This window comes from Hypanus sabinus, chromosome 3, assembly GCF_030144855.1.
Source record: "Hypanus sabinus isolate sHypSab1 chromosome 3, sHypSab1.hap1, whole genome shotgun sequence".
Lineage (NCBI taxonomy): Eukaryota > Metazoa > Chordata > Chondrichthyes > Myliobatiformes > Dasyatidae > Hypanus > Hypanus sabinus.
This window is the reverse complement of record NC_082708.1, coordinates 75,741,859-75,765,310: the sequence shown is the minus strand read 5'-3', so window position 1 is coordinate 75,765,310 and position 23,452 is coordinate 75,741,859. Positions and strand designations below refer to the sequence as shown.

The 23,452-nt window shown below is 42.0% G+C and overlaps 2 protein-coding genes across 14 annotated transcripts in view; one reads left to right on the top strand and one right to left on the bottom strand.

Moving 5' to 3' along the window:
* Positions 1-17,260, bottom strand: part of cep126 (centrosomal protein 126) — a 102,557-nt gene extending 85,297 nt beyond the window's left edge. For all 13 annotated transcript variants that reach the window (XR_009511214.1, XR_009511218.1, XR_009511219.1 and 10 more), the window contains exons 1-2: positions 16,955-17,260; positions 6,969-7,088 (exon numbers count right to left, since the gene is read on the bottom strand). Coding sequence is in view for 7 of the 13 variants with exons in the window: in XM_059964698.1 (XP_059820681.1) it covers positions 6,969-7,088; positions 16,955-16,983 (149 nt within the window). In the remaining 6 variants the exon portion in view is untranslated. The remainder of the gene's footprint in view (positions 1-6,968; positions 7,089-16,954) is intronic.
* A 160-nt stretch (positions 17,261-17,420) lies between these two features.
* Positions 17,421-23,073, top strand: LOC132391460 (uncharacterized). The gene is made up of 2 exons (XM_059964696.1): positions 17,421-17,460; positions 18,020-23,073. Exon 2 carries the CDS (start codon positions 20,086-20,088, stop codon positions 22,273-22,275), a length of 2,190 nt encoding a protein of 729 aa, XP_059820679.1. The 5' UTR covers positions 17,421-17,460; positions 18,020-20,085; the 3' UTR covers positions 22,276-23,073.
* The last annotated feature ends 379 nt before the right edge of the window (positions 23,074-23,452 follow it).

Here is a 23,452-nt window from a genome sequence, read left to right as displayed (position 1 = left end):
GATCATAGTTGGGAGCTTAGCATCCAAGCATACGTGTTGTATCAAAAGGCCAGGTAGGTAAGCAAAGGGCCTGGGATAGTGTTGTGTATTTAATATTTCAATAATATTTTAGTAATCTTGTATATAAATGGGTTGATTAAGCATTCTTGTTCATTTAATAATTCATTATGGGCTGTATGTATAAATACATTAATTGCATATGTCATTACTCTACCATATGGTACGTGCACACCTCGCTTAAAGTACAGGCAAAGCCAGACCTGCATTCCCAGACTCCCATATTTTCCTTGAATTCATTTAATGTTTTGAAGTTACAAAACATTGCAGTGGCAACGAGGTATTTTTAAAACAACCCAATACAGTTACTGAGCTGTTGCAGCAAGACATTTGAACTGAAAAATCTGTGCAAGGAACAGTCATATTTAAAAGAAACAGCCCAGCACGTGGAGAGTCCATCTATGGAAAGGAGGACACGATCAAGCTTTTCTTAAAAAAAGGGCAGTAAACGGAAGAATGTAGGATTCATAAACAGTGAGTACTGAGTGATAATAATCATTAAAAAAAAATGGTGGCTACATCGGAAAGATCAATGAGTTTGATAACTCAACGGGTAATTGGCTTAGGTATACTGTGCTATTGGAACAGTATTTTGAAGCAAATGAATAGTCAATGAAAACCAAGTGCCACTTTTACTAAGTGGGGTTTAAAGGCATAAAGTTTGCTTCGAATTTTGACTGCTCCAAACATGCAGAAATGAGCTTTGCTGCTATTCTAAAAGTGATGAAAGAAAACTTAGAACCAAAGTGATTGTTGACTGCAGAATGCTTGAAGTTTCATCAGTGGAATCAAAAGAATGGGGAGTCCATTTCAGTGTATGTGGCTGAATTGAAGAAATTGTCTGAACATTCAATGACAGATTGTTTAGTTTGTGGAATCTTAAAAGAAAGCATTCAAAAATTACTCCTACCTGAAGCACAGCTTACATTCAAACAAGCAATGGAAATCACTGTTTCAATGGAAAGTGCAGACAGATGCAATTGAGTTGCAGTCAGAAATGAAAGTGAGAGTGAGATGTTGTCTCAACAAAAAATGGCCTGGCCAAACAAATTGCATTACTATTATGGAAAGGCTCACATACACCAAACAAATGCAGATTTAAGTACGAAACTTGCAGAAAATGTAACTAAGTAGAACACGTACAAAGTGCATATCAGGCAGACAAAAATAAATGAAGGATAATCCAAACAGCCTCTACAGGTATATTAAGAGCAAAAGGATAGTAAGGGATAAAATTGGTCCTCTTGAAAATCAGAGTGGTCAGCTATGTATGGAACCAAAAGAAATGGGGGAGATCTTAAATGTTTTTTTTTGCATCTGTATTTACTAAGGAAACTGGCATGGAGTCAATGGAAATAAGGCAAACAAGTAGTGAGGTCAATGAACCTATACAGATTGAAGAGGAGGAGATGCTTGCTATCTTGAGGCAAATCAGAGTAGATAAATCCCCAGGACCTGACAGGGTATTCCCTTGAACTTTGAAGGAGACTAGTTTTGAAATTGCAGAGGCCCTGGCAGATATATTTAAAATGTCGGTATCCACGGGTGAGGTGCCGGTGGATTGGAGGATCGCTCATGTTGTTCCGTTGTTTAAAAAAGGTTCTTAAAGTAATCCGGGAAATATTAGGCTGGTAAATTTGAAGTTGGTAGTAGGTAAATTATTGGAAGGAGTACTAACAGACAGGAACTACAAGTATTTGGAGAGACAGGGACTTATTAGGGAGAGTCAACATGGCTTTGTGCATGGTAGGTCATGGTTAACAAATCTATTAAAAGTTTTTTGAGGAGGTTACAAGGAAAGTAGATGAAGGGAAGGCAGTAGATGTTGTCTACATGGACTTCAGTAAGGCCTTTGACAAGGTCCCACATGGGAGGTTAGTTAGGAAGATTCAGTTGCTAGGTGTACATGGTGAGGCAGTAAATTGGATTAGACATTGGGTCAGTGCAAGAAGCCAGAGAGTGGTAGTGGAGGATTGCTTCTCTGAGTGGAGGCCTCTGACTAGTGGTGTGCCACAAGGATCGGTGCTGGGTCAATTGTTATTTGTCATCTATATCAATGATCTGGACAATAATGTGGTAAATTGGATCAGCAAATTCGCTGATGATACAAAGATTGGAGGTGTCGTGGACAGTGAGGAAAGTTTTCAAAGCTTGCAGAGGGATTTGGACCAACTAGAAAAATGGGCTGAAAAATGGCAAATGGAGTTTAATACAGACAAGTGTGCAGTATTGCACTTTGGAAGGACAAACCAAGGTAAAACATACAAAGTAAATGGTAGGGCACTGAGGAGTGCAGTAGAACAGAGGGATCTGGGAATATAGATACAAAATCTCTAAAAGTGGCATCACAGGTAGGTAGGGTCATAAAGAGGGCTTTTGGTACATTGGCCTTTATAAATCAAAGTATTGAGTATAAGAGTCAGAATGTTATGGTGAGGTTGTATAAGGCTTTGATGAGGCCAAATTTGGAGTATTGTGTGCAGTTTTGGTCACTGAATTACAGGAAGGATATTAATAAGGTTGAAAGAGTACAGAGAAGGTACAGAGAAGAGTACAGAGAAGGATGTTGCCAGGACTTGAGAAACTGAGTTACAGAGAAAGGTTGAATAGGTTAGGACTTTATTCCCTGGAGCATAGAAGGATGAGAGGAGACTTGATAGAGGTATATAAAATTTTGATGGGTATAGATAGAGTGAATGCAAGCAGGCTTTTTCCACTGAGGCTAGGGGAGAAAAAAACCAGAGGACATGGGTTAAGGGTGAAGGGAGAAAAGTTTAAAGGGAACATTGAGGGGAGGGCTTCTTCACACAGAGAGCGTTAGGAGTGTGGAATGAGCTGCCAGATGAAATGGTAAATGCAGGCTCACTTTTAACATTTAAGAAAAACTTGGACAGGTACATGGATGAGAGGTGTATGGAGGGATATGGGCCGGGTGCAGGTCAGTGGGACGAGGCAAAAAAAAAAAGATTTGGCACAGCCAAGAAGGGCCAAAAGGCCAGTTTCTGTGCTGTAATGTTCTATGGGCTTCGCAGGGTAGAAAATATGCTAAAAAGTCAAGTTGCAGTTTCAAAAAGAGCACTAATCTACACACGGTTGATGAAAAATCTGATAACGATGAGAGTGACACAGGATTAGCAATGTAAAAATTAACATTAGACAAGCAATATGGCTCACAGCAGAAGTGAATGGCAAATTAATTAAAATAGCATTGGACATTGGATCAGCTTTTTCAGTCATTCCACAAAATGAGTTTGAGAGACATTTCAAAGATATTAAACTGAAGCCTTCAGAAATCCAACTAGGAAGTTATCCTGGAGAAAAGATAACTCTTGTGGGAATGACAGCTATAAGATTGAAATACAACACCCAACAAGCCACATTGAGCTTGTATGTGGTAAAAACAGAAGGGCCAGCACTGTGGGGGTGTGATTGGCTGAGAAAACTACAACTTGATTGGAGATCCATCCACTGCTTGCAAGCCACATTCCCTGTAATGAAGCCAACTGAAAGCAAATTAAGAAATGTACTGGATGACGCCACTAATGTTTCCATGCCAAACACCAGGAACCATTGCCCAACAGAGAACAAACAGGTGTTGGTGCCAACCTTCATGTCTCTGGTTGGAAAGTATGTTGGAATGAGGAAGGACCATGCTGCTCAGAGGAACTATGAAATTGACGAAATCAGTGGTCCGACTACAATTTTTGTAGGCAACATATTTGAAGAACTTCTGATATGTTAATCAGGCAGTGACTTGTGAAATGTGGGTTAGTTTTAAGCTGGAAGAGAGTTCAAGGAGCTTCAGTAAAGTTGCAAGCATTCAGCTTATAGGAGTATGAAGAACCAGAATCTACTCTGTGTGCATTAAAGTTATGACATGAACTTTAAGTGTGTGACAAAAAGCTGCTTGTAAAAGTAGATGCAAAGATGAAAGCCCGGCTGTGTGAATGGAAGGCCAAAAAGAAAGGAGTCAATGGAGATACAAAAATGGAGGATTTGTCATGATGCTGTAGATGAAGCAATTAAGAGGAGATCATATCTAAGGGAAGCAATCAAAGGATTAATAAGAGAATACTCCAATGAACTAAATGAACCGTCCCAAAATCAAAATGCACAAATTAGAAAAAGGAGTGAAGAGATGGAGAGAAAGGATGTGAATGAGAAAGGTGTGAAAGAGAGGAGGAATATAAGAAAGAAAAATAAAGGGATCAAAGTAGATCCAGAGAGGGAAAAGAAGAAAGGTGTCTCGAGCTGTCAGACCATTTCATACAGTCTGAGTATCAACTCTTACAGTCACCACAGAAGAGGCCCCAGAACCTGAGATAGTTTCACATCCACAAGTCTCACCTGCCAAGCAGACTGATTCCCGTTGTCAGGAAAGACGTTATCCCACAAGAGTAAGAAATCTTTAAGCCTGAGTGGGACAATTTAAAATTCACTATGCTGCGGATGTAGTTGTATTATATAGCATGCTGTATATGTAGTTGAGATGCATTCTCTATTGAATTAAAGTTTATAGCTAAGCAGGGAGAAGTGTTGTATTAAGAATTCTTGTTCATTTAAAAATTCATTAAGGGTTATATGTATAAATTCATTAATTGCATATGTCATCACGCTACCACGTGATATGTATGAGCCTCGTTTAAAGTAAAGGCAAAGCCAGACCCGCATTCCTGGATTCCCATATTTTCCTTGAATGAATTTAATGTTTTGACATAAAAAAACATTACAATGGCTCTATTGGTAAAAAATTAACTAAAATCTTTAGAAGGAGCTGACATAGAATTAGAGGATGTAGAATCCTTGTGGGTAGAGTTAAGAAACTGCAAGGGTAAAAAGACTCTGGTGGGAATCATATACAGGCCTTTGAAGAGTAGCCATGATATGAGCTACAGGAGATAGAAAAATTACAACAGGAGATAGAAAAGGCATGTAAAAGGAGCAATGTTGCAATAATCATGGGAGATTTCAATATTGAGGTAGATTGGGAAAATGTGGTTGGAGCTGGATCCCAAGAGAGGGAATTTGTAGAATGCATGCATGATGGGTTTTTAGAGCAGCTTGTGGTTGAGCCCACAAGGGGAATGGCAATTCTGGATTGGGTGTTATGTAATGACCCAGATTTGATCAGGAAGCTTAAGGTAAGGGAACACTTAGGAGGCAGTGATCATAATATGATAGCATTCACCCTGCAGTTTGAGAAGGAGTAGGTAAAATTGAATATATCATTATTACAGTGGAGTAAAGGAAATTACAGAAGCATGAGAGAGGAGCTGGCCAAAGTTGATTGGAAGGGGACACTAGCAGGGATGACAATAGGTCACCAGTGGCTGAAGTTTATTGGGGAAATTTGGAAGGCACAGGAAAGATACATCCCAAAGATGAAGAAGTATTCTAAAAGAAGGATGAGGCAACTGAGGAGCAGATGTGGAGAGGATGTTTCCTATAATAGGGGAGTCAAAGACAGCATAAAAGGAAAAGAGAAGACATATAATACAGCAAAAATTAGTAGGAAGTTAGAGGATTGGGAAGCTTTTAAAAACCAACAGAAGGCAACTAAAAAGCCATAAAAAGAGAAAAGATTAAATCTAAAAGTACACTAACCAATAACATAAAAGAGGATACGATAAGGTTTTTTAGATATATAAAGAGTAAAAGAGGATGACAGTAGATATCTGACTGCTGGAAAATAATGCTGGAGAGATTATGGGGGATATAAGTTGGAGTCTATTATTAAGGATGAGGTTTTTGGAGGACTTGGAGGCACATAATAAAATAGGCCAAAGTCATCATGGTTTTCTAAAATGGAAATTGTGCATAACAAATCTGTTGGAATTATGTGAAGAAATAACAGACAGGATAGACAAAGGAGAATCAGTGGGTGTTGTTTATTTGGATTTTCATCGAGCTTTTTACAAGGTGGCACACATGAGATTGCTTAAGAAGTTTAGAGCCCTTGGTATTACAGGAAAGATACTAGCATGGATAGAGCATTAACTGATTGGCAGGAGGCAATGAATGGGAACAAAGGGAGTCTTTTCTGATTGGTTTCTGGTGACAGGTGGTGTGCTGCAGGTGTTGGTGTTGTGATTGCTTCTTTTCACATTGTATGTCAATGATAAGGATGAAGGAATTGATAGCTTTGTGGCCAAGTTTGCAGATGATACAAAGATAAGTTGAGGGCCAGGTAGCATTGAGGAAGCACGGTGTCTGCGGAAGGACTTAGACAGATTGGGGGAATAGGTAAAGAAGTGCCAGATGAATATAATGTAGAAAAGTGCATGGTCATGCACTTTGGCATAAGGAATAAAGGCATGGACTATTTTCTAAATGGCGGGAAAATTAAAAAATTGAAAATACAGAGGGACTTGACAGTCCTTGTGTAGGATTCCTTAAAGGTTAACTTGCAATGATAAGGAAGGCAAATGCAATGTTAGCATTCATTTCGAGAGGACCAAAATACAAAAGCAAACATATAATGCTGAGGCTTTATAAGGCATTGATTGTACTTGAAGTATTGAGAATCATTTTGGGCCTCTTAACTAAGAAAAGATGTCATGGCATCAGAGAGGGTTTAGAGGAAGTTCATGGGAATAATCCCAGGAATGTAAGTGTTATCATATGAGGAGTGTTTGATGGCTCCGTGCATGTACTCATTTCCTAGAATAGGAGTGTCTAGGACCAGAGGGCACAGCCTCAGAATGAGGGACATCTATTTAGAATGGCGATGAGGGGTTACTTCTTTAGCCAGAGGGTGGCGAATATAGAATTCATTGCCACAGCATTAGAAAATGTTAAATGAACAATGGCAAATTCCAGTGTCAGTTGGAAAGCAAAGAATCTCGAGCTTTACTTCGTGGGTATGAAACATCATTTACTCCACAACTCCAAGTCTGACATATTGTACTTACTTCTGCCTGCGGATTGTTTGCAAACTAAATTTATGAACTTTAGCCCTATTTGTTTTTTGTACTTCCAATAATCTTTGCTGTTCTTCATTCCACTCTGGCTCCAGGTGTGTTTTTATATTTCTAAAAGGGCAAGAGTCAAGAATAAATGTAGAAATAACAACATGGCAAACATAGGAAAAAAGTAATAATTTTTTATGTTGACATATGTATTCCAATTTGAATTAATGAATGTATTCAACCCATGGTATAGAATACTATTTGTCAAATGTACAACTTTACACCCAATTTGTTTTAAAGAGGTCCTTTAAATACCTATTTGTTTCTAATTTTCTTAATTACACACTGTTTCATATACTAAATTGTTCAACATTACAGAAAAACAAAATAAGTGCACATGACTATTTATCACCAGATCAATGTGCACACTGACACCCACATACATGGCAAATGCAATATATCTTCCCGATATTTAATGACCCCAGTTTATTCCAACAACTGTAGAATTGTAGTATCATATATATTAACTTAAAAGCTACAAAAAAACCTCAAACTTATTTAGCTTTACTACTGCTTAATTATAATTGTTAGGTCTATATTGTCAGATTTTGTTTAAAAATCTTTAGTTAACATTTGCAATAGGACCGAGAGCAATTTTACTGCTACAGTAGAGAAGAAAAAGAAACTGTTTTCACATTAGTAATCTAATCATTAAAAAATTACAGCACAGAAGGATAGCATACTGATTAAAAATTGTTCCCAGCTAATTTTCAGCTTTCAGCACTTGATCTAGAATGCTGCAGATCACAGCTCCAAGTAAACAATCAATGACTTTTTAAAAGTAATACAGGTATTTGCATCCACCACCTTTTTAGATGTGAGTACTGGATTCCTACCACCCTTGGGGGAAAATATTGTCCTCACCTTTTCTCCAGTCCTTCTACCAATTAGTATAATTTTTTTTTACCCCTTTACTAAGAGAAACTGGATTTGCCTGCTCACGATGTTCAATCCCATTATAATCTTATACATCTCATTTGAGTCCGATCTCATCCTCAGTTCCACAGAAAGAAATCCCCAGCTTGTGCAATTTTTCAATCTTGTCTCATGGTTACATTTTTTTTCTGGTTCTAGCAATGTTTAATTTCAGTGTAGATGTAAAAGTTCTTTAAATAGGCTATTTCACAAGAGATACAATAATCCATCCCAAAATATTAATTTTCCCTTTCTGTCCAAACCAGTATGCTTACTTCGATTCTTTGTCTTTTTGGAAATCATGGTTTCTAGCTTTGAGCTATTCTCTTATTGCTGCTAGTCAAACAGGTCTTTAAAAAAAACATTACTGAGGACAGCTTCCTGAATCAATAACTCCTGCTCCAAATCAACCCATGAACACTATCTCATAATTTCTTTCTTTGCACTATTTATTATTGTAACTTGTAGTAAATTTATGTCCTTCTGCAAAATAAATTCACAACGTACAAGTCAAAAATAATAAGCCTGATTCTAATCTTTCACGCCACCTCTTTATCATTTAACACTCTTGATTCTTAACCTTGAGCCTTCCCCTCTTCCAAATTTTGCTTTCAGCTTTGTCTTACTAAACCGATTTTACATTCCCCTTGCTAAAGCAACACAAAAAAGATCGTTAATTTTCCAATGCATCTTTTAATCACCTGCTATCCTATTCCTAAGCACTTCTTTGCTGGTATTGAAAACTAGATACTATCTGCAATGCTGTCCCTACCTTTTACAAAACAGATTTCTTATCTTAAATTCTCCAATCCTCCCCAATTTCTACCTTATCTGAATTATTTAATTTCTTTATGGCATAACCACCTTTCCACTGAAAGTCCTAGAGCCTATTTCCTATTACCTTGTCACAAGAAGCACTGGTGTGTGAGCAGCAGTTACCCGTTTGGGACCACAGTCATACCATCCACAGTATCTAAATAATATTCTGCCTTTCTCCAACCCCTTTCCTCATCTGACCAATTTTATTTTCCTTCTGATTCCTTTCCAACAATACTTCATAATTTAGAAACTAGATTTGACCCATTTTGTGGTGTGCTAAGTGAATGCTATAATTTGCCCCCAAACCATATTGGGTATCACCTAAAGAGGTAAAAAAATGCTACATTGGGACAATCTCAACCTTTCACGATGCTGATAAATACAAACCTTTTCCCATTGAAACACCTTTGAGTGTTAGTGGTCAAACATCCAATAAAATTACATTATAGATGAGTTATCTATGAGCTACCCGGAAAGGCCATTAATTTCCTGCCCATTTTCTGTCTTTTGTCTAATTTGCGGTTAACACATTCCCTTTAATAACAAAATAAAGCCTCATTACTTCATCATTAATTTTTTGAAATTTATTTCAAAAACATTCATTTAATTTCCCTCATCAATACTGTATCTGAGATTTAAAACACTGAAACAAGCCTGGGTGGGTTCTTATGATCTATATGAATAGAAGTCAATCTCATATGCTTGCATTGCTTCCAAATCTCTTAATGCTTTGTTTCTTCATCTAACTGTATGAAATACCCTTAGGGATTTGACTTCTGCAAATTTCTGATTGAATCTGGTTTTTTTTAAATTGGCGTAGAAAAGTTGATTTATTTCATTTATTTAAAAGTTGTCAAGTAATAGATAAACTTTTTTAACTCTGCAAGCACAATTAAATGCACAACCATGGTCATCTTAGCATTAAAGTTCATTTAATGCATTGTTGTGTCTTGAACAATTTTCTTATTTGTATGCTTCTACTAATATAATGAATATTTACCACAATTTAAATTGAGACATTTGTTTATTTATTTATTAAGCTACAGTGTGGAATAGGCCCTTCCAGAACTTTGAGCCACACTGCCCAGCAATCCCCCAATTTTAACATTAGCCCAATCTCAGGAGAACTTACATTGACCAATTAGCCTACTAACCGGTACATCGTTGAACTGTGGGAGCAAACCGGAGCACCCAGAGGAATCCCACACGGTCATGGGGAGAATATACCAACTTCTACAAGGAGCAGTGGGAATTGAACCCAGATCGCTGTGCTAACCACTACACCGGGGGTCGGCAACCTGCGGCTCCCGAGCCATTTGTGGCTCTTTCACCTCTGTGCTGCGGCTCCCTGTGGCTTTGGGAAATAATTGGTCAGTATTTAATTAAAATGTATTTTATGTTAGTTTGTTAGCTTTTGAAATGTAATTATGGTGATCTTGTACAACCTAAGTGTAGCGACACATTTCCTGCCACATCATAAAACGGCTCACAATTAGCCAGCATTCCGGCTAAGGGAGATAGCCTACGGGGGTTTGTGAGTACGCGTCTTTTGCAGCATCTGCGTCCATGGGGGCTGGGTTGAGGGAAGCTGAAAAGCAAGGCTGTTTAGTTCGAATAAAGCTATCTTTGACTGCAGTTTACTGACACCGCTACAACGTGTTTTTATCGCTGGCTGTCCAGACGGAAGGTGCTGAAACGCTTTGTCGCGTGTCTGGAAGAAGTGAAAACTTTCCTGGGCAGCAAAGGGCTCACCTTTCCTGAGCTGGAACAGCCAGAGTGGCTGGAAAAGCTACACTTCATGGTAGACATGACAGCGCACCTGAACACGCTGAACACAGCTCTTCAGGGGAAAGGACGTACAGCCCTGCACATGTTGGAGGATGTTTTGGCATTCGAGCGCAAGTTGACAGTGCTTGCCAGAGATTTACAGAAAGGCACTTTGTCTCACTTCCCCAATTTGAGAGAGTTCAAACAAGGTCACGACATGATAATTTCGGAGTATTTACATTCTGCAATCATCGCAATGCAAACATCGTTTGGGAAACGCTTCTGTGAGTTCAGAGAGGAAAAAAACACATTATCCTTCCCGGTCACTCCCTTAAGCATCGATCCTTCCCTACTGAATACGACTGCATTGGCAGGTGTGAGTCAACCTGATCTTGAGATGGAACTGGCCGACATAGCCGACAAAGACATATGGGTGTCCAAGTTTAGACGCTTGACAGCAGACCTTGAAGATGTTGCCCGTCAGAAGGCCGTTCTTGCTCAGAAACACAAATGGAGTGATATTGAAAACCTCACAGATGACAGCTTGCGATCCTGTGTAAAGATGAAGGTGACATCATACAGCCCTGATGTGCAGACGCTGTGCGCTGAGGTCCAGGAGCAGAAATCCCATTAACCAAGTATGATAAATATTTTAATTGCCTATTATTTTACTCATATTCATATTTTTTCATTGTTCAGTGAAATAGTCCTTTCATTTTTCAGGATGACAGCTGGCTGACGTTATTTTTGGTTTGCTGCTGGCGGAAAATTTAAGTTCGGCGTTTTTCATAAATACAAGAAGGACTCAAATAGACATTGAATATTTTACTTAAAAGTAACTTTCAACCCAACGTCTTTTTTTCGGAGTTCAAAATGTTTTTGTTGCATGCAGAAATGTAATTTCGTTTTCTCTGCAGGAGTTCATCAATTTCATAAATGCAACACATTATAGTTTGTTTATACATAGCATAAAGGCAAAAAAAACGTTGTATGCAGTGTTATTTCATTTTAAATGTCAAACGGGTTTTGCGGCTCCCAGTGTTTTCTTTTCTGTGGGAAACGGGTCCAAGTGGCTCTTTCAGTGGTAAAGGTTGCTGACCCCTGCACTACACCATCGCGCTTCCCCAGATACTGGGACTGAGCTGTGGATATTTATGCTTTTTCTTAATGTTCATTGACATGAGTCTGAGTAAAGGAAAGCTTCATCCTTAGGGGCTCTATCAATAATGTAAAAATAACTGTTCGAGTCTGACCTTAGTGCATGCTCCCCTTGCAGATCGACACTGCTATAACATCCACACTTGTTGGGGCTAATGGAACATATATTGCACAAAATGATTCGACAGTATTTCTTGATCTCCTTCCTGTGCAGAACATTTAAAATTTACTGTAATCATCATAGATCAAGAACATCGATCTTTACATAGAAGGATAATAATTTGCATATAAACTCAGGATGATTCTCTGGTTGGAAACTGCCGTTCCTCATTCAAACAGTCCATTGTTGGCTGTCACTTCTTAATCAATGAATGCAAAACATAAACTTTAATAAACATTCAAGCCTTTACTGCAACACACACAAAATGCTGAACTCAGAAGATCAGACAGCATCTATGGTGTGGAATAAATAATCGCTTTCAGGCCAAGACCCTTCATCAAGACGGGAAAGGAAGGGGGAAAAAGCCAGAATAAGAAGGTGGGGGAGGGGAAGGAGTACAAATTGGTGGTGATAGGTGAAACCAAGTGAGAGGGAAGGTGGGTGGATGGGGTGGTTGGAGTGAGAAACTTCACCAAGCCTTAATTTTTCCTTTGTTGAAATGTGGTTTTAATTCTTAAATCATGTACAGTATGTATTGGGTAATTGTAAGTTATTTTACTTTCCGCAGCTTTAATTAATCCAGAGGATGATATCCTCCATCATAAATTTAAGTTAGCAAAGTTTGGAAACTGTGTCCAATGCTCAAGTAGCAACTAGCAGTCTTGGTACTGGGAAAATCATGAAATCTTGGATTGTTGAAACATATTCCTATCTGATTGCAAAATAAACTCTCTTAAGCTCCTATGAATGTCAGAATAAAGCAGTAGCATGAATGACAAAATCCAATAATGGAAGCAATTGTGAAAGTCGAGGAAATACCTGTGGTCCCTACAATAATTCAGAAGCCCAAAATCTGGAAGCACAAACATCTCTGCAGACTGGACAATATTCAAGGACACCTTCAGATCTGACTGAATATGCAACAATTGTCACCAGCTTTATCAAGACCTGTGTGGATGAGTACGTGCCTATGAGAATGTATCGGGCATACCCAAACCAAGAGCCACTTGATGAACTGAAATTCACAGTATGCTAAGGGCTAGATCTGTAGGGTTCAAGACTGGTGATCCAGAACTCTACAATAAGTCTAGGTACAACCTATGTGTCCAGGCTATCTTAAGAGCAAAACAGCAATTCCAAGTGAAGTTAGAGGCACATCAGCCCTGCCAGGGTTTGCAGGCCATTACTTCTAACAAGGTAGACCTAACATCATAAATGGCTGTGATGCTTCACATAGAATCCCTACACCATCAGGCAACCATGTGATGTCAATCACAGAGGACAGTGTCAGAATATCTTTCAAAAGGTTGAATCCTCGCAAGTCATCAGGCCCCAATGGTGTACTTAGTAGGTCATTGAAAACATACACCTACCAACTTGCTGGATAGTTCAAAGACATTTCAATCTCTCACTACTGCAGTCAGAGTTTTTCACCTGCTTCAAAAGTGCATCAATCACACTGGTGCCCAAGAAGAGCAGGGTAAGCTGCTTTTGCAACTATTGCCCAGTTGCACTCACATCTACTGTGATGAAGTGCTTTGAGAGGTTGATCACGGCCAGTAGTAATTGCTGCCTAAGCAAGGATCTGGACCCACTGCAATTTGCCTACTGCCACAATAGGTCTACAGTGGATGCTGTATACCTCAGGCCTTCAACGAGGACAGAATCCTTTCTATATTATTCACATTGAATTGTATTGTAATTAATTTTAAAACAATTCTGGACAATGCTTTCTGTAAGATTTGTGGCAGACCTTTGACTACAGAAGCTCTTTTGCAAAATAGTTTGCTTAAAGATTCACCTAATTCAAACTCATACCCAATAATGCCATTCATTAAACAAATTTGTGGGCAACTATCATTCTGTTTATCCTTATATTTACATTAGTTTTATGACTCCAGAGGTAAGAGAATGAATTTCTTTATTTTATCTGCAATGCACTGTATATTCCATCAGTTATTCTGCAGGTAACCCCAGAAATGACAACTTCTTGTTATTTATAAACTCTGGTCTTTGTTAATTAATTTTTCAACAAAATCTTTATTTTCTTAGAGAAGCACAAATCTGAGGAAGGGTAAGAGACCATCTCATCTGCACTAAACATACTTCAGATCTTAGTGCTACCCATCATTGAAAAAGTGGAAAAATATGTTGTTTATTTTCCTCAATTTCTATTTATTTTTCTGTTGTTTCTATTCCTCCAAATATATCCTTGCATGTGCTTTGTAGGGCTTTTTAAAATTAATTTAAATGCAAAGTTCAGGTCCTATATACAGTGCCTTGAAAGAGTATTCGGCCTCCACAACTATTTTCTCATTTTACTGTGTCATTTTCTAAATTTAAATTATATTGAAGTAGGATATTTGAGCTCATCTGCAAAACATTGTGCATCATGTCAAATCAAAAGAAAAATTCCAAAATCTGTCAATTATTTGCTAAGAATTAAAAACCAAAATTGTGAGGCTGTAAAAGTATTCATCCCTTTTGTAATTACTGTGCTAACTTTCCTCAGGTGCAATATTGTATATTACCTTACCATCTCACCCAATTTGTTGATGTAGAATAACTGATGGATTGCCTATTTTCAATTAATTCATAAAAATAAATACCCCCCTCTCTTTGTGATGCACCATCAGTAACTCTCTGAGACGTGAGGCGAGATATCGGCTTTTATTGGCTGGAAGAAAGAACAAGCAGCAATTGACCACCACACTGCATCCTGGAGACAGAGAGCGGGGCAGTGTCTCCAATCGCCTTTATACCGGGGTCAGTGGGAGGAGCCACAGGAGCAGTCAGCGGGGGGGGGGGGGGGGGGGGGGGCGTGTCCAGACAGGTATATGTAGTTCACCACACTTTGTAAGGTTCAACAGTCTTGTACATTCTCAACAGAGTGAATCAAAATGAAGACAAAGAAATGATAATAGAGAAACACAAGGTTACAAGACCATCTCTTCTGTACTAAACATACTTCGGATCTCAGTGCAAACCATCATTAAAAAAGTGGAAAAATATGAAACCACAGCCACACTGCCTAGTTTATGCTACCTCTTTAAACTTGGTTGCTGGAGGAGAATGGCACTTGTAAGAGAGGCCACTGGGATGCCAACAGTCATTCTGAGTGAGCAGCAGAGGTCAATGCCTGCAACTGGAGATGCAGTGCATGGCTCCACAATCTCTGAGGCTTTGCACAGAAAGGGTATTTATGATAGAGTGGCTAGGAAGAAGCACTGGCTAAAAAGCATATCCTTGTCCATAAAGACTTCGCAAAGTATCACTTAGAAGATACTGTAAAGATGTAGAAGAAGGTCTCATGCTTAAAGTGGCACACGAGACTAAAATGGAACTTTTTGGCCTCGACACGAAGCCTTTTGTGTGGTGTAAATCTAATACTGTGCATCAATCAAGTAACACCATCCCTACAGTAAAGTATGGTGGAGGTAGCTTCATGCCATGGGGATGCTTTTCAGCAGCAGGGTCTGGAAATCTGGTCAGTATTGATGGAAAGATGAAGGCTGCTAAATACAGAGAGATTCCAGATAAAAACCTGCTGGCCTCTACCAGAAGGCTTAAAATGGGGAGCAAGTACATCTTTCAGCAGGGTAACAACCCAAAGCACACTGCCAGAGCAACCATGGAGTGGCTTCAAATTAAGAAAATTGATTTAAGTGGTTCAGTCAAAGTACTGACTTTAATCTGATAGAAAATCTTTGGCAAGACCTCAGAACTGATCTCCACCACTGCTCCCCAACAAACCTGGCACAGCCTGAGCAATTTTGCAAGGAGGAATAAACAAATCTTGCTCCATAATGTTGGCAAAGCTAATAGAAGCTTTTCCAGAAGACAAATGGTTGTAATAGCTGCAAGAGGTGGCTCTCTGAGATGCAGAGCTGTTGTTCAAACCTCTTATCAATTTCACTGAAATATTACTTAAATTCCAACACATTTCCTAATGGAATGGAACAAATCTTCAAATGTATATGAAACTTGGTCACCTCAGGACCAAGTCACTGCATTCATCCTGAGACATATGAGATAAATATTTAAACATCTACAAAGTAAAAGTCCTCCAGTAAATTACCCTACTATGTGGCACTACTCACTCCTAAAAATGGGACCATAACACAAGGTGAAATTGGAATATCTGGTGTCACCTCTCAGCCAAATCAAAACCAATTTATCTCCGTAGTACCAAGAAAAGTCCTTGGCCACCTAAACAAAAGATCCTTTGATGGTCAAGATCTCAAAGTTGTAGACTAATCAACACAGTCACTCCCATCCTTCTGTATACTTCAGAGTGATGGACTATCTAGAGTAAAAACAAAAAAATCTGTGGTTGCTTGAAATCCGAGCAACACACGTACAATGCCAGGGTACTCAGCAGGCCAGGCAGCGTCTATGCAAAAAAGTACAATTTACGTTTTGGGCTGAAACCCTTCGGCAGGACTGGAGATAAAAAGCTGAGGAGTAGATTTGAAAGGTGGGGGAGTTGAGAGGCAATAGGTGAAACTGGGGGGGGGGGAAAGAAGCAAAGAGCTAGGAAGTTGATTGGTGAAAGAGACAGAAAGAAAAGAGCTAAAAATGATCTTTGAAAATCCAGTTTACTTCTGGGTTTTGAGAAAAAAGAAACTTCAAGCTTTATGTTCTAACTGTATGGCCACGTATAGAATATATAAAAAGAGCATCAACCAAACAATTAAAATTCATTACTAGAACTTTCGGGACTGTTTTCTATTTCAATTTGCAAACTCTGAAAGTTAAATATGTGTTATTCATTAAAAAGGTGTGATAACCCACTGTTAGAACAAATAGTAAAGCGGAATTTGTTAGATTTATATTTAGACTTGAGTTAATTAGTCTGTATGTAAATTTGGCCGTAATATCTCTCGGCCCAAAATGGTTCAAAGTACAGCACAATTTTCTGTCATACCCACAGTGACAACTTCGTGTTGATTTTCTTTTTAACATAATATGCATTAAAAACGATTTCATGGATTGATTGTAGATGAAGTGATCGAATGAATTATCTCGGGTTACGAGTTATCAATATTTCCTGAGCAACACAAAGAAATTGCCCGGGGAAATTATGTTCGGGTCTATAACAAAAGGATACGAGTAAGAAGCTGTTCGTTGCATCTGCATCCTGAGAATGGCTACAGCCGCGTCTGAAGTTTCCCTCCACCTCAGTCTGTCACCGGCGGGCAGAGCTCTCCAAAAGGACCCGCGAGTTCCCGGGACACCGCCGCAATACTAACACCATTCTGGACAACGCTCAGTTCGGACTAGGTGCCGCGGAGATTCGCACTTACAACCCACTTCCTCACAGGCCATCAATGCTAAAACTCTGCGGGGAATAGATTAGCACTCGAAGAGTTCTCCGAGCGAACCTCGGCCTCGCCATGTTAACAACTGGAGACGCGGCTTCCATAGCAACGGCCGTAGTTATGCCGTTGCTGGACGTGGGAGAGTCTGCGCACTTAAATGGTCGGTGTATGGGAGTCTGCGCACTGAGCGCGGCCGGTGGACGAGAGTCTGCGCACTGAGCGCGGCCGGCATACGGGAGTCTGCGCACTGAGCGCGGCCGGCGTACGGGAGTCTGCGCACTGAGCACGGCCGACGGTAAGGTTTGCGCGTTCTAATGCAAATTAGTACTTATTTGGCACAATGGCAAAGGAAATGAGTAAGAGGCGTTGCATTGCATCTGTATACACTATAAGGAAGCATAAAAAAACAGAGAATGCTAGAAAAAAACTCGGCATTTGTGGAAAAAGAAACAAGGTTCAGGTCGAAAATCCTTTCATCGGATTTATTTCTTGATTTTACAACAGGCGTAAGAGTCGGCTAATTGGCGCTTCAAGCCTATAACCCCATTGTTATGTTTTGTAACTTCAAAACTAACCCAAAGAAAAACACAGTGGCGCTGAGTGTTCGTTTTCCCTTTAACGAGACACGCACGTGTGACGTCACGACGCGATGACGTATCCCGCACGTAACTGGAATTATGTAAACAACCAAGAATGCTTAATCAAGCAACGCGCTCAGCTCTTGGAGTCTTGTGTTTCTCCCTCCCCTCCCCCCACCTTTTAACTCTCCAGTCCTGCCAAAGGCCCGAAACATCGACTACAGTATTCCATAGATGCTGCCTGGCCTGCTGAGCTTGGATTTCTTTCATCTGCAGATTTTCTCTTGTTTATGCTTCATCAACAAGCATAAATAATGCTACTGTGGAAAGCGGCCAGTGAATGAGTGGAGATTTGAGGCTTTGACTCGAGAGGCTTCGACAAGAAGAGGCAGAGGATGAATTTGTTCCCAGTTAGTCTTTATAGTGCCTCCTGAGATGGTGATGTTCCTCTCCTGTGAGATGTGGCAGGCCTGGGGGAGCTCCCCTCTCCCGCAGAGACACATCTGCCAGAAGTGCTTGCGGCTGGGCGATCTGGAAGACCGTGTGAGGAATCTGGAGCAGCAACTGGAGGACCTTTGACTCATAAGTGAGAATGAGGCAGTCATAGATGAGAGCTACAGGGAGGGAGTCACACCTAAGCTGCCGGAAACAGGTCATTGGGTGACAGTCACAGGGGGGAAAGCGAAGGTGAGTAGACAGATAGTGCAGAGCACCCGTGTAGCCATTCCCCTGAATAATAAGTTTACCCCGTCCTGGATGCTGTTGGTGAGGACGACCAACCAGGTGTGAGCCACGGTGGCAGGGCCTCTGGCACTGAATCTGACCCTGTGATGCAGAAGGATGGGACAGAGAAGAGGAGAGCTGTCATCATTGGAATAATTGGAGACTCTATAGTCAGGGGAGCAGACAGGAGATTTTGTGGACGTGAGAGGGAAACCCGCATGGTTTGTTGTCTCCTGGGTGCCAGAGTCTGGGATGTCTCTGACCTGGTGCATGACATCCTGGTACGAGAGGGAAAGCAACCAGAAGTCGTGATACATGTTGGTACCAACGACATATACAGGAAGAGGGATAAGGTCCTGAAGTGTGAGTTTGGGGAACTAGGCAGAAGGCTGAAGAACAGGACCTCAAGGGTGGCATTCTCAGGATTGCTGCCAGTGCTACGTGATAGTGATAGTAAGAACTGGAGGAGATGGCAATTGAATGCATGGCTGAGGAGTTGGTGCAAGGGGCAGGGTTTTAGATTTTTGGATCATTGGGATCTCTTCTGGGGAAGGTGGGACCTGTACAGATTGGATGGGTTGCACTGAACTCGAGTGGGAGCAATATCCTTGCGGGTAGGTTTGTTAGCATGGTTTGGGAGGGTTTAAACTAATTTGCAAGGTTGATGGGACCCGGAGCGATAGAGCAGTGAAAGAAGTGCATGGAGTAAAGCCAGATCTAACATATAGAGAGGCTTTGAGGAAAGAGAAGCAGAATAAAGGGTGTAAAGGTAATAAGGTAGAAGGGCTAAAGTGTGTGTAAAGGGGGTTTCTTTTTTTTTCTTTGTTACTGTTGGGAAAGGGTTTCCTTTTGTTAACTAGCAGGAATGCTAATTTACTGATAACGAGAATGGTATTCCTTTGTAAACCAAATGGGGATTAATGTTCTTTCTTCTGAGTCTGTAAGCTTTTGTTGACGGGCTTTTGGGCAGATCGGCGCGAGGGGGTCGAGAGAGAGGACGCAATGCTCTAAGCTGGGCGAGGATCAGACCCCCCTTTGGGGTCCGAGGCCGGGAGATTCTCCGAGGGGGGGGGGGATGAAGCTAGATGTGCTTGGTTGACCACTCGGAGGGTCCTGAACTGTTTGGAGAGTCGAGGAGTTCGGAGGGGATCGAATGGTGGCCAGAAGACTTCAGTAATTGAGCTCCAACGGTTCTGCACGAAGTGGTTTGGACTTTGATAAGTTTGGCGCCTTTTCTTTAATTTTCTCTTCATGTATACTGTATCGTTATTAATCACTTAGTTATAGTAACCTTTATAAATTGTACTCATTTAATCGCATATGGTGTACTGTCTGTTTTTGGGCGAGGCGGGGACATCACACAGCATCCACACCAGCTGATTACCCAGTTTGGCGGGGCCGAAGGCTGCTCCCCCTAGATGAAACGAGCTGAGCGAACCTGAGGCGACCCAAGGGGTTACATTGTGGGGTGCTCGTCCGGGGTTGATTTCTGTGGAAGCTGTGTGATCACCCTCTTTAAATTGTGTCTGCGGCGAAGAGCTGGTGTGCCTTTGTGGGTGTGCGATTGCTGGTTATCGCTGTGTGTGTGTTGGGTGGGGTGGTTGCTGTTGGCTGACGAAATGGTGGTGGGACCATGGGTTGTCCGTACTGTTTGGAGATTGAGGAATGACAGGTTGGGATGTTTCAGCAGTGGTGAGCTCCGCCCGGTTATTGGAATAATGTCCAGCCCTAAAGGGGCGGAGGCGTGGGTGGAGCGGACCCCTCAGTTGTTGGGTGAGTGGCAGTGCTTGGCTGAGGAAAAGCGACAGGGACGGGTTGAAAGTTTGAGTAGGCGGGCTGGTGACTTTGTTAGAACTGTCAGGCGCAATTACCTTGAAGTGACCGCTGCCAGTTCTGGGAAAGTGTGGGAAAACGCGTGTGGTTCGACTGGAAGTCAAATGCCGCAGCTGGGGGGCTTATTATATCTGTGGCAGGAGATTGGTGGGAAGTTTTTAGGGTATCCCTTTTTGCCTAGGGGGGCAGATAAATTGCTTGTGGTGCCAAGGGGATCTGTCAAGGGGATCAGTTGTTCCGTTGATTCGAGAGGTGTCGGGAAACTTAGAGGTGGCCCAGTGGGGGAACGGCTTGGGGTCTCTGGGGGAGCACATTCCCAGCAATGTACCAAGGAACTCCCGAAAGGAACAGACCCTATTCCTGAAGGCTTAGAGGGGCCATGCGCACAGGTGTTGTTACGGATGGATGGAAGTCAAGTTAAAGCCATCCTCGGCACCGGGGCGCCGGTGAAGTTGTTGTACTGTTTGTTTCATAACCGTTATTGGAAGCATTTACCCTTGACAACATTGAGGACACTGGAGATTCGGGGTACCAGTGCCAGTGATTATCCAGACAACGGTTGTTGGTCAGTGAAAATGGAGTTCTTAGAGGCAAATGTGGAGGAGACTGAGGTTCATGAATCGTTAATGCTGATGTGTCCGGACCCTGTTGAGACGGGCAGCGTTTCTGTTCTAGAGAGAACCAAAATCCTGCTGGTGCGCTTGGGAGCCTGCCCGGAGGAGGCGGGTGAGCGCTGTTTGGAGGCATTGTTGATGCACCCAGGGTTTCGAGCTGCTTGTGCGGACGTGTGTAGCAGCATTGGGCTGATACCGAATTCAAACAAGAGCCAGTGGTGGTACGGCCTGGGGGAAGTATCTGAGGGTGAGACCCTCTTCGTGGACGCTGTGAAATACCACAAGGGAGGGGAGTTGACTGCTGAAGATACCTCGGAGAGAGAGAGGTTGCGGCGACTGGCCCCTACAGCCATGGAAGATGTAGGCAGCGTGTGTATGGATTATATTGCGTTGAAGAGGCGCACTGTCAGTGACCAGAATATGGCCCTGAGGGCCAGAGAGGCGATGGCCTGTCTGAGTGGTGTGAAGTGGTTTAAGGTGCTGGATCTGAGGAGTGGATATTGCCAGATCCCGATGAGTGGGGCCAACAAGGAGAAGACGGCCGTTATAAATTCCCTAGGAGTCTTCGGGTCCGAAAAGATGCCACAGGGCATATCTGGAGCCCTTGCAACCTTCCTGCGGGGCAGGTGGAAGACCATAGGGGATGTGGAGGCGTTTGGAGTTTTGGTGTATGTGGATGATCTCTTGGTATTTGGATTTGCCTCAGGAGAATATGAAGTGAGGTCGTTGCAGGAGCAGCTGAGAACTACCGAATTAAAGTGTTTTCAGGACACGTGCCAGGGCTGGCGAAGGTCGCAGCTCGTGAGAGACTGTCTCTACGGAATCAAGTTTGAAATGAAGACGGAGAGACTGGAGAAAGTGATCTGGAACCATTCGGAAGACTTACAAGTTGGAGAGAATGAAGAAAGTTGTCTGACTGAGGGTAATAGCAAACTGAGAACCCGGAGAGGAGAGTTTGCAGAGGTGAAGAAATTACAGACGAATCTCAGAAGAGAGAAACGGAAGCTTGAAGGGAACCTGAAGATGACCATCGACAGTTCAAATGAAGTGCAAAACCTGAAAGTTGATCTGGAAGAAGTCATGAGGAAGAAAAAGCTGGAGAGAAGTGCAGTGAATACTGAACAGGAGGCTGAAGAGACTGCGGGAGCAGTGCAGGCCACGTGTTTCCGTTTGGAGAAGATCAAACAGCAGCTACCGATCACAGGAATGAGGAAGAATACAGATTCGATGGATGATGTGCTGGATGTGTGGTACATGCTGCCTTTTGCTGACTTTCCCTCGATTGAGGAAGAGACCTTTGGCCCTTCTCCCATTGAGTCAGGTGTAGCGGGGAGGGTTAGCTGTGTGCAGTGTGGGGCATGAGTGAGAGGTTGAGAGAGGAGTTGGTAGTGGGCCCAAGGTATCCCCAGTTGTGTCCGAGCCTGAAGGGTTTAAGTGAGGGGGTACGGAGCCCTCAGAAGGGTTAGGGAACTCCCAGATAGTTGGCCTAAGTAGCGCCTGAGGAACAGGGCGTGAGGGTTACTGTGTGGGGAGGAGATGTCACTGTTTGTGCTTGGGTTACGGTGTGTTGGCAGGAAAGGTGGCGAGTTATTTAGTAGTCATGAGGACATGACTTTTATTTGGTGGAGGAAGTGTGTAAAGGGGGTTTCTTTTTTTTTCTTTGTTACTGTTGGGAAAGGGTTTCCTTTTGTTAACTAGCAGGAATGCTAATTTACTGATAACGAGAATGGTATTCCTTTGTAAACCAAATGGGGATTAATGTTCTTTCTTCTGAGTCTGTAAGCTTTTGTTGACGGGCTTTTGGGCAGATCGGCGCGAGGGGGTTGAGAGAGAGGACGCAATGCTCTAAGCTGGGCGAGGATCGGACCCCAAAGGGGGGTCCGAGGCTGGGAGATTCTCTGAGGGGGGGGGGGGGGATGAAGCTAGATGTGCTTGGTTGACCACTCGGAGGGTTCTGAGCAGTTTGGAGAGTCGAGGAGTTCGGAGGGGATCGAATGGTGGCCAGAAGACTTCAGTAATTGAGCTCCAACGGTTGTGCACGAAGTGGTTTGGACTTTGATAAGTTTGGCGCCTTTTCTTTAATTTTCTCTTCATATATACTGTATCGTTATTAATCACTTAGTTATAGTAACCTTTATAAATTGTACTCATTTAATCGCATATGGTGTACTGTCTGTTTTTGGGCGAGGTGGGGACATCACACAGCATCCACACCAGCTGATTACCCAGTTTGGCGGGGCCGAAGGCTGCTCCCCCTAGACGAAACGAGCTGAGCGAGCCTGAGGCGACCCAAGGGGTTACATGTGTGTACTTCAACGCAAGAAGCATCAGGAGTAAAGGTGATGAACTGAGAGCTTGGATACATACATGGAATTATGATGTAGTGGCCATTATGGAGACTTGGCTGGCACCAGGGCAGGAATGGATTCTCAGTATTCCTGGATTTCAGTGCTTTTAAAAAGGTTAGGGGGAGGGGAAGGGGAGGAGGGGTGGCATTACTGGTCAGGGATACTATTACAGCTACAGAAAGGGTGGGTAT

What these genes read in the sequence shown, in the direction of transcription:
- LOC132391460 (XM_059964696.1), top strand. Translation starts at nt 20,086, where the DNA reads ATGGTGGTGGGACCATGGGTTGTCCGTACTGTTTGGAGATTGAGGAAT.